Genomic DNA, 14,697 nt, shown 5'->3' on the forward strand with positions numbered 1-14,697 from the left:
GAGCTGGGGGTATTCAGCCTGGAGGAGGCTGAGGGAAGACCTCATTGCTCTCTACAGCTCCCCGAGAGGAGGCTGCAGCCAGGTGGGGGTTAGTCTCTTCTCCCGAGGAACAAGTGACAGGAGGAAAAGAAATGGCCTCAAGCTGCCCCAGGACAGGTTTAGGCTGGCCATCAGAAGAATCTTCTTGACTGAGAAGTTTCTCAAAGCCTGAATCTCCATCCCTGGAGGTGTTTCCAAGAGGCAGAGATGTGGTGCTGAGGGCCGTGGTTTATCAACAGCTTCAGCAGAGTTAGAGACTGATTGCACTCAATGACCTCGAAGTTCTTTTCCAGCTAATCCGATTCCACCACACTGCGCTCTCTCCACCGCCGCCGTCCTTCGTGAACTGGCCTGCCAGGGCTATGCCTACGGGCGCCACCAGAGGGCAGCAGAGCGCCACCGGTCTGTCGAAGCAGGCGGCGGCCGGAAGTGCTGGCGGCAGAGGCCGCGGCGGTTACTGCGCATGCTTGCTCCTGCCCGGCCCGCTTCCCCTCCCCCCCTCCTCCCCTCCTCCTCCTCCCCCTTCTCTCAATCCCCGGACTCTGCCGCTCGGCGACGGTAAGTGCCGGCCAGCGCCGCGCTACGGGAGCCGGGAGGGGCCAGGCGGCGGCGGCGCGGCGCGGCGCGGCGGGGCGGGGGGGGAGGGGGCCCAGCCCGGCCTGGCCCGGCCCGCCGGGAATGGAAGGGGAGGGGAGGGGGCGCCCCAGCGCGCGTCGCCGTGCGTGCCGCCGCCGCGAGGGCGGACGTCGCGCGCCGCGGGGGGGGAAGGGGAACGCGGGGGGGCCACACCCCTCCCCCGGGCGGCCCCGCCCTGCCGCCGCCGCGCGCCGCCGGGAGCCGCCGCCGTCCCCCCACTCCTGACCTCCGACCCCCGGCGGGGCGGCCCTGGCCTCTGGCCGCTCGGCTTCTTGTCCTCCCTGAGCCGTGTTCGGCGCTGCCCGCCGCGGGAGTCGCGGTCTCCCCGAGGCCTAGCGGCTCGCAAGGGGGCCTCGGGGTTCTTGGGGTGGAGGGGAGACCTCCTGGGGGCCCGCCGGCCCTTCACCCTGCCCCCATCAGCCGCCTAGGCTCCGGTGCGGCCGGAGCCGGTCATTGTTGGGCTTCCTCCTTTCACCCATGCTGGAAGTCCTGAGGAAGCCGCGGTCCCGCCATCCCACGGTGGGGTCCCGGGCGAGCAGCGCTGGGAAGCGCTGCCACAGGCCGAGTCTGGCCTGCCCGGGAGTGTCTGAAGCCCTGAGCAGTTCAGTATACGGCAGAGGTGCAGTGACCCCTCAGGGTGCATGGCCTGGACCCCCTGTGCCACCAGCTCTTCTCATTTGTCCCACTGTGTGCCAGCCGCGGGCTGCTGTCCGTGCTGTCACCTGCCCTGAGGTCTTCCTGGCACAAGTGCTTTCCCAGAGGATGCATTCCCCGCGGAGGGGCTCCTGGCCCACAGCAGTAGCAGAGCCACCTTGGTGCCTCCCTGCGCAGCAGCAGGTGCAGCCCGTGCGGGAGCAGCGCAGCTCTCTGACCACTGCTCTGGTCTCCTGTGGCACTGCCACCACGAGTACCAGGTGCTGCGCACCCCCTGTGTGGTGGAGAAGGGCAGTCCCTGGCATGTGCCTGGTAGCGAGGGATTAGAGGATCCCAAGAACAGCTAGAGGTGCTGCCAGCTCCGGGAAGAAGCACTCTGGAAATGCTGTTGCCAGAACCCATCATGAGGCTTTGTGGGGCTCAGGAGCTGTGGACCCAGGGAAGTTAGGAGTGGGATGGCAAAGGGGGGCACTGCCTCTTTTGAGCTTGTGTCATCAGATAAGATTTTCCCAGCAGATGAGGAGAAACACGTGTGTGTGTTGGCAGGCTCTTGCCACCTCTCCGGTGGTGAATTTGAAATGCTTGGTCCCCTCTTTGGAGCTGGAGCTTTGCAGCCCTTGCTACCCTGGCCCTTGCTGCAGCAGAACTGGGCAATGATGCTTACACCCTGCTGCCTGTTCCTCTGCCCGCACAGGCAACGGTGCAGCCGCGGCACGGACCTGCCTCCTCTTTGCCCTCTGCAGCACCGCAGCACTGCCAGCGCCGGGCTTCATGTGAGAGATGGCAAACGCGGAGGTGAGCGTCCCTGTGGGCGATGTGGTGGTTGTACCAAGTGACGGCAATGAAGGGGAGAGCCCGGAGGATACCAAAACCCAAGTGATCTTGCAGCTCCAACCGGTGCAGCAGGGGTGAGTTGGATGGTACTGGTGTGTGTGGGAGATGTGGGTGGGATTGGGGGATGTGGGGGTGTCCCTGTTGGTTTTTGTGGTGCAGGGAGTGAGCAGCACTGCATTTTCCAGGCCTGCATCCACTCTGTGTCACACACAATAGAGAGAAAAATACAAGGAAAAAAAGCTTTTGTGTGTGTCTGTTATGGGACCTCTGAGGACCGAAACTGTGCTCTGGGGACATGTCCACATGCTGCTGTATCTGGATCACAATGGCTGTGTCAGTGGGGAAGCAGTGAGGTGGTTGCGGTGCTACCCCAGCCACACATCCTCCCACTCCCCTTCTTCCCTCTTTGGCCCCAGGGTAGGATTTTGTCACACTGCAGCTGCTGTGGGTGGTGGTCTGTGCCTGTGTGCTCAGACCCACATGTGTCTGTGTGCCAGTGTTCCCCTAAAACAACTCTGCTGTAGAGCACAATGAAGCTGGAATGTCAGAGGAGATTTTGTGGCAGCACTGGCAGCCACTGCGCAGAGCTGCCTGCCACCAGGCATTTCATCTTCACTCTGGATCAATCAAGATGTGAATCTGCTGCCTCCGGTTTAATCACATTCACAGAGCAAGGTGGCTGCAAGCCTGACAATGACTCTTCCCTGAGTGCTGCAGTGCCACATAGGGCTGGAGGGGAAATCCTGAGAACTGCTTCCTGTGGCAGTGGGTAACTGTCAGAAACCAGAGGAGAAGGTGCAGAGAGCTGCAGAGCAGCTCCAGTGGCACTGTCAGTGTGGGGGGAACAGTCACAGGACTGTGTGTTTCAGTCATTGGGATTTTTATCTTCTTTGGTCAACAGCAGCTGAACATGAGCCCACCTGTACCCAGGTGGCCAAGAAGGCCAACAGTATCCTGGCTAGGATCAGCAGGAGTGTGGCCCGTGGGACCAGGGCAGGGATTGTCCCCCTGTGCTCAGCAGTGTTGAGGCCACACCTTGAATACTGGGGTTAGTTTTGGGCCAGTCACTCCAAGAAGGACAGAGAAGGGCAACAAAGCTGAGGAAGGGTCTGGAGAACAGGACTGGGGAAGAGCAGCTGAGGGAGCTCCCTGAAAGGAGGCTGAAGCCAGGTGAGGTTGGGCTCTTCTCCCTAGTAACACTTGATAGAACAAGAGGAAATAACCTCAAGCTGCTCCAGGGGGGCCTTTAGGTTGGACCTGAGGAAGAATTTCTTCCACAAAAGGGTTGTCGAGGCCTAGCCCAGGCTGCCCAGGGCATCAGTAGAGTTCCCACTGTTGTGGAGGCAGGGAATGAATGTGGCCAAGTCAAGAATATATATAAAAATATAGTTATTTTATTTTCCTGAGACCCACCCCCAAAACTACATACAGGAATTAGTTTGGTTTTGATCAGCAGATTCAGTTTGAGTGAGAAGATCTTACGAGAATGCCATAGATAAATTTGACTGTTTTAGAAGTTAGGAGATGGAGAGGCTAAGCTACTGACCGTGGCAGTCCCCACTGTGAGTCAGGCTGAGCCAGAGCTCACTCAGAGGTGCGCCAGGCTGGCTGAGAGACAGGGCGGGCCAGGTGCGTGTCAGCTCTCTCTCTTCCTTAGCTCGCACAAAGGGTGCTTACGGTGGAAGCCGTGCAAAGCTGGGACCAGCCTGTCCCTCCGGAGCTTGTCCCTCGTGGCGCCAGGGGACTCTTTCTGCAGGAGCTACCCAGGCGGGGCAGCACTCTAAGGCAGGCACCCCAAGGCGGGAAGCACCCCAATATTTATCCCCTTCCTAGACAAAGAGTCGAGTTACCACTGCCTGGGCGCGAAGAGCACAGCCAGTGCCCATCCCGATCCCAGCGCAGGCACTGCATCGGCACCCCTCGTGCCAGAAGGGCCCTTTGCCCCCCCCCTTCACACCTGCAGGGCAGGGGGGATGGAAACAGGTTTTTCACGCCTTCCTCTCCCATTCAAACCACCGGGGGAGAGGAATTTCGGGGTATACAGGACTCCAGGACACCCATCCCTGCAAGAGTTTCAAAGCTGTGAAGATGGGGTGCTGAGGGCCATGGTTCGGTGGTTCCCTGGCAGTGCTGGATTCATGGCTGGATTCAATTTTTAAGGTCTTTTACAACCTAAATGACTCTCTATTCCACATGCCAAAAAAATGTCTGTGATTGAAACTGTCAAACAGACTCCACACTACTGGGCACAGGCAAGACAGAAACAAACCAAAGCTGTAACCCTGTGCTGTGATCTGCTTTGTTTATTGCTGGCCACTTTCTCAACAGGATCTACCAGGAGGGCTCTGAGGCTGGGACCGCTGTGGTGGCCGTTGAGACCCACGCCCTGCACAAGCTGGAGGAAGGGCTGGGTGAGTTCCTGCTGATGTGGGCAGGGTCCCTTCTGCAGGACTGGGCACCGCTGTGCTGGGCTCTCCAGTTCGCTGGGCTCCCTTCTGGCTCTGCCTCTGCAGATGCTGTTTTCCAGGCATGGATGTGGGTGCAGGGTCTGGGCATACTCTGGAATAAGAGTCTGCTGGTACTGCTTGGGCTCAAAGTGCTGGAACTGAGATCCTGGCTCTCCTGCAGTCACTGGTAAGGGCTCCCACGGGGTCCAGGGCAGCTGAGGCTTCACCTCGGTTGTGCTGTGCAACACCGGCAGGCAGGAATGAGGGTGATGAGGATGTGGTTGTGTCTCTGCTGGCTGAGGCATCTGACTCTGAGTCTGGTTCTTTGATGAACAAACAGCCTGACAGATGGGGTTGGATGTTCAGGAGAACCCAGAAGTTGGCTCTGTGTGCTCCCTGCCATCACGAGGAGTGTGTGGGAACAGGCTCCTGTCGCTGTGTGCTGTCACTAGATGGTAACTGATGTTCTTCCTCCCAAGTGGGCCTTCTGGCAGCACCAGCGAAACTCTGCATGTGAAGAGAAGAGGTTATCAGTAAATATCTGAGAGTGTTGATAAAGAGATACCAGAGCTCCAAGGAATCTGAGAGCTATCTGCTTTCCACAAAGGTTGTTCTCACTGCACCCTTTTTACAGCTCTGGTGGGTTTCTGACCCCATGTTCTCCTCACAGATGAGCTTGCTCTTGAGTGTTGCTCTATAAAAATGCAAATGTCGCTTGCTGTCAGAGCTAGCAATTGGAGAAGACCAATAGAGGGCTGATCCTGAACTCGCAATTGTCCTTCTTTTGGTTTCCTGAGTGTAGGTCTCACAACCTGTGAGATTGTGGGATTTGAAAGTTCATTTTCAGCCATTCCTCCCTCAGACGCCAGCACCATTGAAACGAACGAGGAGATTGAGATTGCCTATCCTATCACCTGTGGGGAGAGCAAAGCCATCCTGCTCTGGAAGAAGTTTGTCTGTCCAGGAATTAATGTCAAGTGTGTAAAGGTAGGGAAATTTTCACAGCTGATTCCTCCTCTGCTCTCAAGGTCTGGTGTTTGACCTTCACAGGACTTCTTTCTGCTTTTCATCTGAGCCTTGTCCTGGAGCCGAGTGGCTTTGCCTTTGCAGCACGCTAGTTCGTTAGTGCTGCGGTTGGTTTTGTTATGGGGAGGAGCCAAGGAGGAGTGGGTTAGGACTGTTGTTCTATCACCCACTGTAGATTTCAGCACTGCTCTTTCTTACTGCTCAGGGTCATATTTAGCACTTGGAGCTGAGGGCAGGCAGGGGATGCATACTGAGATCTGCCAGAGCTTACTTCCTTCTCCCTTTCCCTTGGTGTCCTGATGCTCTGCTGCTGTCACTTCCTCAGTGAGCAGACTGCACTGAGAAGAGGAATCCTGCTGTTGTGTTTTCCAGTTGGCAGTGTTCATGAACCACTGGATGTGCTGAGGCTGTGCTGCTGTACTGCTGTCCCTCAGCAGGAGCTGTCTCAGTCACTGGAGCAGGGCAGGTGCCCAAGTGAATGCCTGTGTCAGTGAGCTGTTGCACAGGAGTCTCCCACAGGGTCTCCAAGCTGACTGTTGATGTTCAGAGAAGGAGCTCATTTGGGTCCTGCCTTCAGGGCTACTTCTGGCTGGAGCTGTGTGGTTTGGGTACCGGTGGCTGCCAGGTCATCCTGGCAATCAGATCCACTTTGGAAATAGAAGTAATGCTGAGGGATTCACAGACATTTAGGATTTGGGAAGCAGCTCTTCTTTCTGGGTAGAAGTGGGGGTTTAGCTGAGCTGTGGACAGGCTGTGTTGCATGCCCCACTACTCTGAATGTTACCCTGTGTTCGCTGAGCCTTTGTTTGTCTTGTCAGTTCAATGACCAACTGATCAGCCCCAAGCATTTTGTTCACCTGGCTGGGAAGTCTACCCTGAAGGACTGGAAGAGAGCTATTCGCCTGGGAGGAATCATGCTGAGGTATTTGTCTTGCCTCCTGCTGTGTCCAGCTTCAGGGTGTCATGGCTGCAGCTGCAGGATCCTGAGCAGGGTTTTTCTGCTTTGTAGTTGCCAGGGGACCTCCTCGAAGCTCACATAACCTGGCCAGCAGCCTGCAGAGATCTGAGGAGCAGAATTCCTCATTCTGGCCTTGCATGGGGGATCTGCTGCTCGGTGTGGGTGGAACAGGGCTTGTATGTGAAGCTGGGGGGTGTATTTGCCATTTGGAAGCCCTGCAGGAGATGTTTTGTGTGCAGAGCAGTGCTAGTTCTCCCTTTCTTCACCCTTCCCATGGCTGTGGCAGCCCTACGTGGAACACTGCCTTTTGTCTCCAGGCTGATTTGAGCTGAGCCTGCTTCTTTCCTCACCCCTGCACAGGAAGATGATGGACTCGGGGCAGATCGACTTCTACCAGCATGACAAGGTTTGCACCAACACCTGCAGGAGCACCAAGTTTGACCTCCTCATCAGCAGCGCCAGGGCACCGGTGCCAGGCCAGCAGAGCGTGGTGCAGACTCCTACATGTGCTGATGGTAGGAAACCAGTTGGCAATGCCAAGAGAGCTTCCCTCTGGCACTCATCTGCCCTGCCTGGGCTGACCAGACCAAATCAACTCTGCACACACTTTACACTTTTTGCCGGGGCAGTGAGGGAATCATACAATGATTTTGGTAGAAGGGACCTTTAAAGCTCATCCAAGTCCAAGCCTGTCTAGAGCAGATTGCTGATTTGACCTGCAGTAATGCCAGGCATGGGGCATCTGTCACCTCTCTGGGCAACCTGGGACAGGCTCTCCCCACCCTCAGTGTCAAACATTTCTCCCCTCTCTCCAGTCTCAATCTCCCTCTGTCAGTTCAAACCATCACTCCTCATCTTGTGACAGACCCTGCTCATGTCTTTCCCCAGCTTTCTGATCACCCCTTTAAGCACTTAAAGGCCACCAGAAGGACTCCCTGGAGCCTTCTCTTCTCCAGACTGAGCACCCCCAACTCTCCTAGCCTGTCCCCACAGCAGAGCCCTTCCAGCCTGCAGTCCCATCATTGGAGACCACTCTGGTTTTTGGGGAGGAAAATGCTAAACTGGTTCTGTTCATTCAGAAAGGTCTCAGCAGCACTGGTCAGGGAGCTCTGCTCCACAGTAGCATGAAGGCTGGAAAGCAGCCATGACTGAGAATGGCTTTGGGAGCTGGGGCCGGCTTACCTTGAAGGGATCCCTATGCTGGGGTCATCATGGGAGGAAGCACTTGAAAGAGCTCATCTCTGTCCTGATCCAAAGCAGATGGCCTGATGCTCAGGAATGGATTTAGGGGTGCCAGCCTCCTCTGGGGCAGCCTGTTTCATGTCACTCGAACAGCCATGAACAGGGTAGGATGGCAGGACATGATTCGATTGCCACTCTATCTGCAAATTCTCAGTGAATGGTGTGCAGAAGGTGACCTTTTAGCTGAGGTCCAGTGACAAGACTTCTCCCAGCCAAAGCATGTTGTTCCCCTGGGCAAGTTACATGTTCCTGAGGCTCTGGCATAGCTGGCAGAGTTGTCCACAGGCTGTGGAGACTCCTGGAAAGCACACAACAAAATCCTACAGTGACTGCAGCTTGGCTTCGTCCCAGTTTTGACCCAGAAACTTAGGACTGAGTCAGATCTGTTTCCCTTCTGTGAACCATCTGAGGCCTTGGCCCTGTCATTTCCCAAGAGATTTGGGCATCTCTGAGGTGCAGAGCTTGCTGCTGATGATGCCAGAGGAGAAGTGCACCCAGGCAGAAACTTATTTGTTCCTATTTTTGTTCTGATCTCTCTCTGCCCCTTTTGTGCCAAGACCTCAGTCTGCTTGCTGAAGGTTTTCCTTCCAGGAAGCCCCAGAGCTTTCCATAGTCACAGCTCCAGTGAGGAGCAGCGATCTTTGAGCTGATTCGTTGAAGAGAAGCCAGACACAAACAACCTGACCATGAGAGGCTTAAAAAGAGCCTGGGAGGGAAAGCAAAGCAGGGATCCAGGGCTGCCACTCTGGGTGCTACAGAAGGAGCTGAGGTTGACTGTCTGGCAGGGAGCATCACCCAGATCGCACTGTCGGAGGAGAGCATGGAGGAGGGCATTGAGTGGAACTCAGCTCTGACAGCTGCTGTCACCATGGCCGCTGACGAGGGCATGAAAAAGGACACGGAGGAGATCTCGGGTAAGCTCAGGCTGCTTGTTGGTGTTTTCTTCCCCTCTCTTCGTGTGGAGACTGAAAACAAGGAGAGTTTAGGCAAGGGCAGAGCTGTCCCCCAGCCCCTTGGCTCTCCCAGCGCTGCTCAGGGTCCTGGCCAAATGGAGCTCACTACTGCTGCTGGCAAAGGGGCACTGCAGCCCTGGCCTCATGGCTGGGGGATGATCCCATCAGCTGCTGTGAGTTGCAGTGAGGGCCTTTTGTGTATTCATTCTAAAGATGTAGAATGAACATTCTGGAGCTAGGAGGTCCATCTGCTAGTCTGGAACTAGACTGGAACCACCACTGCTTGGTGCCCTGACAGCTCTCCTGGCCATGTCTCTCTGGCTGCAGTAGCTTGCATTCCCTCTCAGGATCAGTCCAGAAGCTTAGGCAGAATTCTCCCAAAGATTTTTAAGCTCTACGTCTTGTGAAGATGGACAGAGGCAGTGAAATGTTGCCTTGGAAGTCATGGTGCTGCTTGAAACCACATCACTGATTTGCTGCCTGGGTGTGTTTTGCTTCTTCCCTGACTTTTTTTTTTTGCATGTCTTATCCAGGGCAGTGGTATCCTGCACTGGAGAGAACAAAGTTACTCAGTCCTCAAAGTTCGAAGGTAGCCTGTGGGAAGGATGTCAAACGCTTGTAAATGGTGACTTCTCTTTCCCTCTGTTGTGCCAGAGGACACACTGATGTTCTGGAAAGGAATAGCTGATGTGGGGCTGATGGAAGAGGTGGTGTGCAACATCCAGAAGGAGATTGAAGAGGTCCTAAGGGGTGTCCAACAGAGGCTGGGTCAGTCTCCCTTCCAGATGACAGGTAGGTGGTGAGCCATGGCCTCTGGCTTTCTGGTGGGAAGGATGCTGAGACGAGCAGCTGGAGGCAGAAGTGACAAGGATCTGTCCCCAACATTTAAAGAAGTTGAGTCAGGATGGTGAGTGAGTTGCTACTCATTAGCTGAGGCTGGGTGTGAGCTCAACCTGCCCAGCTGTGAAGTCCTTTTGATTCAAGGCACAAGGACTCAACATGCCACCCTGTGCCCTGAGCAAAAGAACCCTGGCAGCTTGCTGAGCCCACAGTGTGAGTCTCCATCTCCCAGCCTGTGTGAAGGCCTGCCCAGGTGCACTCCTCGGGCTAGAGTTAGCCAAACACTTTTCTCTGTGAAAGTGCAGGCTCCAGCAGGTCCTGGCCCACTCACTTCTGTCTTCACTAGTGCCAGAAAACCTGTTTTAGGGGCTGGAGCAGCTGAGGGAACTAATCCGGGTTAAAAATAACTCCCCTCTTTGGGGTTCTTTTTCCCTTGGATGAGTTCCCTAATCCAGATCAGCACATGCCCCAGTGAGCACCGGCAGAGAGCCGCTCCTGCTGGCGCTCTTGCCGAGAGCACCTGTGCAGCCGAGGCCTGCATTCCACCCGGGAGCTCTGCTCCACATTCACTTTGCCTTGGGGTGATGCATCTTTCTCTCTGGTAGGTGGCAGCTTTTGGAAGCTGTGATTGGAGTTGGTGCACTAGAACAGACATTTTGCACAGCTCATAGTGGAGGTGGTACGGTAATGCCACTGTCAGCAGCACGGGGGGTGGTCTGTAGGTGGAGAGCTCATTTGTGTCTCTGCCTGCAGATGATGCTTTCATCTGCAGCAGTTTCACACATCTCTGTTTTCCTTTCTCCTGCAAATGGGATTATTTTGTCCATGGATGTCAGAAGGGTGCAGGAGCTGGGTCTGCCCTTGTCAGCCAGCCCTTGTGAGAGAATGGAGGAAGAACCACAGAACCATTTGGTTGGAAAAACCCTTTAAGATCTTCCAGTGCAACCAGTCTCTGACTCTACCAAGGCATGGGGGTAACCCATGGCTTCAGCACTGCCTCTCTGCCCCTTTTAAGTTCTGACAGGGATGAGGATTCAGCCACCTCCCTGGGCAGGCTACAGACAGTTTTACCAAAAGCAACAGAAATTTTTGGTATCACAGGATCATCTTCTGAGCTCCCACCCATGGGACGAGGTACTCAGCCCCATGCCCTTTCCTTGCAGATGCTGCAGTCTTGAACAACGTTGCCCACACTTTTGGCCTGATGGATACAGTCAAGAAGGTTCTGGCCAACAGGAAAAACCAGACAGAGCAAGGAGAGGAGCAGTTTCTCTACACATTGGCAGGTACAGTCAGCACCTGGTAAGGCCTCTCATGCTGCTGCTTTTGGGAGCAGATGTGACTTTCCTTCAGCACATTGAACCACATTGGGGTTAGTGTTCAATACACCTGCCTCAAAACAAAGCCTCCCTGGTCCCTTTCCATCCCAGGCCTTCTGTGGAGTCTCCTCTCCCTTGCCTTGCAGTGAGCAGTTGCTTTGGGCATTCAGCAACTCAAAGACAACATTTGCTGCAGCCATGGTGCTGGGGGTGGATTGGGAAATAGGTGCTGCTAGCTCAGAGCTGTGCTGTAGTCACCGAAGCTGTGGGCAGTGGCCCTGATGTGCCCAAGCTAAGCAGCTGCTCTGTGTGGGGGGTGCTGAGTTGTCCCCTTGACTTGGTGTGGAGCTATTTCATGTCTTGAATGGCTTCTCCTGTGCTGAGGCCAAGAACCTGACCTGAAATCCCCAGAGCCTTTTTCTGGATGTGTCTCCCCCCTTGCTGTGTTCTGTAGGACCTGTTCTTAGCTGGGATGTCCTAGTTCCCTACTGCCCTGTATAAAAGAGGTTACTGTGCTGTGCCTGGCTGCTCTTGCCCGTACAGACAGGGTGAGAAGCATGTTCAGTGATCTGGGCAAGTCCTGTGCCCTCTCCCCCTTGGAGAGGGGACCCAGCCAAGCTGAGAAAGCCCTTCCTACTGTCCACACTCCTTGTAGGTGGGTCTAGCTTGAGGAGCAGAAATACGTTGCCTACTGTTTATCCTGTACTGACAGCCAGGCAAAGCAGGTGGAGCTCATGCAGAACATGGGCCAGGTCTGTATGGATGGCAGGAGAGGAGGAACTTCTTTGTTGTGAGGGTGCTGGAGCCCTGGAGAAGGCTGCCTAGAGAGGTTGTGGAGTCTATTTCTCTGGAAGAGCTTCCAACCCCACCTAGCCATTTCAATCCCAGACAAACTGCTGTGGGTGCCCTGCTGGAGCAAGGAGTTGGACTAAGTGAGCTCCAGAGGTCCCTTCCAGCCCCACTGTGCTGGGCTCTGTAAGAATCTGGCCTTTTCCTTCAGTGCAGTTTAACCTTGAGTGAAATGCTAAGATCATGCTCCACTGGGTGTTTTGGAGCCCTCCTGCTGCAAGCATGGGGTGTAATGGAGTCCTCCTGAGCTCCCGCCTTGTGCTGGCCCCAGCCCAGTGTGCTGCGCTTCTCTTTGCAGACCTGGAGCGGCAGCTGGAAATGCAGAAGAAATTGGCCAAGGACCAGAAGGTGAAGTCCCAAACCATCCAGAATGTGGTGCTGATGCCTGTCAGCACTCCCAAGCCCCCCAAGAGACCCCGCCTGCAGCGCCCAGCCTCTGCCACTGTCCTCAGCCCCTCCACCCCCATCCAACAGCCGCAGTTCACTGTTATCTCCCCCATCACTATTTCCCCTGTTGGGCAGCAGTTCTCCGTGGGCAACATCCCTGTGGCAACCATTAGCCAGAGCTCTAGCCCTGTGACTGTTCACACCTTGCCCTCTGGCTCCCAGCTCTTCCGGTACGCCACTGTGGTGTCCTCCTCCAAGACCAGCTCCTCCGACACCGTCACCCTGCACCCATCCTCCAGCCTGGCGCTGCTGAGCTCAGCAGCTGTGCAGGACAGCAGTGCCCTGGCAAACATGGCGACTGTGGTCAACCCCGTGGAACTGGTGGCCATGGAATCTGGCCTCACTTCCACCATCCAGGCTGTGGAGGGCACCTCGGATGATGGGCAGACCATCATCGAGATCGACCCGGCGCCAGATCCCGAAGCAGACACGGATGAGGCAGAGGGCAAAGCTGTGATCCTGGAGACGGAGCTGAGGACTGAGGAAAAAGTGGTTGGGGATGTGGAGGATCATCAGCACCAGGTCCATAATGTGGAGATTGTGGTCTTGGAGGACTAGTGGGGAAGGCAAGCATCAGTCTGGGGAAGAGTTGGGAAATTATTTTATTTTGGGCTGTTTTGTTAAGCATCTTTTCCAGCCATCCTGGTTGTGCCATGGATATTTTCATTGGAGTGTGCAGAACGGGGAGAGAATCTGGGGTTTTTAGACAAACAAAGCTGGAGAAACACAGGAGACCTGGAGAAGGCTCCAACTCCGTGGAGCACTGAACAATACCACCTGTTGGCAGGGCAATGGAGGGACTGGATCTCTGCTAACAGCCCAACGGGGAAGAACTGGACGAGGGCTCCCGGCACCCAGAGTCCTCGTGGTGCTTCTGCTCCCACCTGCCCTGGCCTCCATTGCTTGTTTCAGAGGGACAATCAGCAGTGGCTGGAGTGCTGGTGTCACTGTGGGAGGGGTTGATGGCTGTGGGGTGGAACAGGTACCTCATGTCTGGTTTGGTTTTCCCCCAGGGAGGGGGTTCTGTCGGACTCTTCACTGTCACCTCAACCAGGATATTTTAACAGTGATTGTTCTAGTCTGGGGGAAGGTGGCAGTAACCCTGCCTTTGCTGTCCTCATTCTCCTCCTCCACACAGATTTGGTTTATATCTCTATTTTTTTGTGCTTGTTTGCTCTAACTCTTTTCATGTCCCGATTTCCCAGCTGCAAAGCCCTGGAACTGCTCTGCCCGGTCTCAGGGTCACTATCCCAATCCCACCTCTGCCAGTGGCACTTTTCCCTCATCCCTTTCCTGGCACGGCCGGGCTCGGTGCTGCACATGCAGCTTGGAGCCTCCGAGATCACTTTTGATCCTTTTGTATAGAAGCAAAACACCTCTGGAGCTGCAGCTCCAGCAGCTGTCCCGGAGCTGGGTGCCATGGGGCTGCACAGAGCATGTTGTGCTGCTGCTGTCCGGGAGAGCTGGGCTCCTGATCGGGGCAGCTCCTGTTTACACGGTGTGCTGGGACTGCTCCCTGCTTGTTGCTACTTGTTTGGTGGTTTAAGTTTTGTATTTTTGGTTTATTGCTTCTTTCTTCCTGTAATCTCTTGTCAGGATTGAAACTGGCACGTTGCTGAAATGTCAGCCCCGTTGTTTGCTGCCTTTCCCTCTGTTTGGTTTGGTTTGTTTTTTTTGCCCCGTGGCTGGTGGTCCCTTTGCGTTTGGCCACGGTGGGAAAATGGAAGGGGGGAAGCAGCAGCGCCGGAGGTTCGGGGGGGCTGGGAGTGGCTTGGCTGGAAATAATAAGCAAAACAACAGCAAAGGAAACACACTTGGGGAGGGTGGAGGGGGAGAGGGACAGAAGATGTGTTTGGCTATTTTTTTGCATTAAAATTTAAAATCCATCTACACTTGAATGGTTTAATTGTGGGAAGATGAAAGGAGGTGGCAGAGGCAGCCTGGATCAGGCAGGCCCCCACTCTGCCCACAGCTGTGCCGGATGGTTGGATCCCCACATTGCCAGGGAAGTGTTCTGATACTGCTCCACTGGCATTCTGATTGTTGGAGCTGTGGAGCAGAGCTGGCCCGTGATACCAGCTTGTAGCAGGTTGAACCCACCTCGTGCAGATGTTGGGATGCAGCCACAGAAACCAGACTGCATGGATTTTGGGTCAGGGAACCATCCCTCAAAGTTCAGCAGCCTTCACTTTCTTTGTCCTTGGCCTGCCCCGTGCATACAGCCCTTAGACTGGGAAGGGACAGTGCCCTGTAGGGGACCCTCCACAGTCTGGGCTTACTACAGGCGGTTTTCTGCACCATCGCTGCCTGAGCTGAGCCCCTCTCATGGCTGGGAAAAAGTCAAGAGCTGGACAGGCTCTGCTTCCCCCTCGGGTTTTGGGGTTGGCATTTAGGGAGCCTCTCGTCCGGGGGATCTCAGAGGGCTGTGATGGCCCCTGGTCATCTTGTACCTT

The 14,697-nt window shown here is 55.4% G+C and overlaps 1 protein-coding gene across 2 annotated transcripts; it reads left to right on the forward strand.

The window, feature by feature from the left end:
- Positions 1-509: 509 nt before the first annotated feature.
- GMEB1 (glucocorticoid modulatory element binding protein 1) lies at positions 510-14,134 on the forward strand. Of its 2 annotated transcripts, XM_064172760.1 has the most exons (10): positions 510-597; positions 2,024-2,237; positions 4,492-4,574; positions 5,473-5,597; positions 6,455-6,558; positions 6,955-7,109; positions 8,622-8,750; positions 9,444-9,581; positions 10,793-10,915; positions 12,096-14,134. In XM_064172760.1, the coding sequence occupies exons 2-10, from the start codon at positions 2,110-2,112 to the stop codon at positions 12,800-12,802; spliced, it is 1,692 nt and encodes a 563-aa protein (XP_064028830.1). In that variant the 5' UTR covers positions 510-597; positions 2,024-2,109; the 3' UTR covers positions 12,803-14,134. The 2 variants fall into 2 exon arrangements, with proteins under 2 accessions (XP_064028830.1, XP_064028829.1); XM_064172759.1 differs by lacking the exon at positions 510-597 and having other exon boundaries at positions 849-2,237.
- Positions 14,135-14,697: the final 563 nt, after the last annotated feature.

This window comes from Pogoniulus pusillus, chromosome 37, assembly GCF_015220805.1.
Source record: "Pogoniulus pusillus isolate bPogPus1 chromosome 37, bPogPus1.pri, whole genome shotgun sequence".
Taxonomy (NCBI): domain Eukaryota; kingdom Metazoa; phylum Chordata; class Aves; order Piciformes; family Lybiidae; genus Pogoniulus; species Pogoniulus pusillus.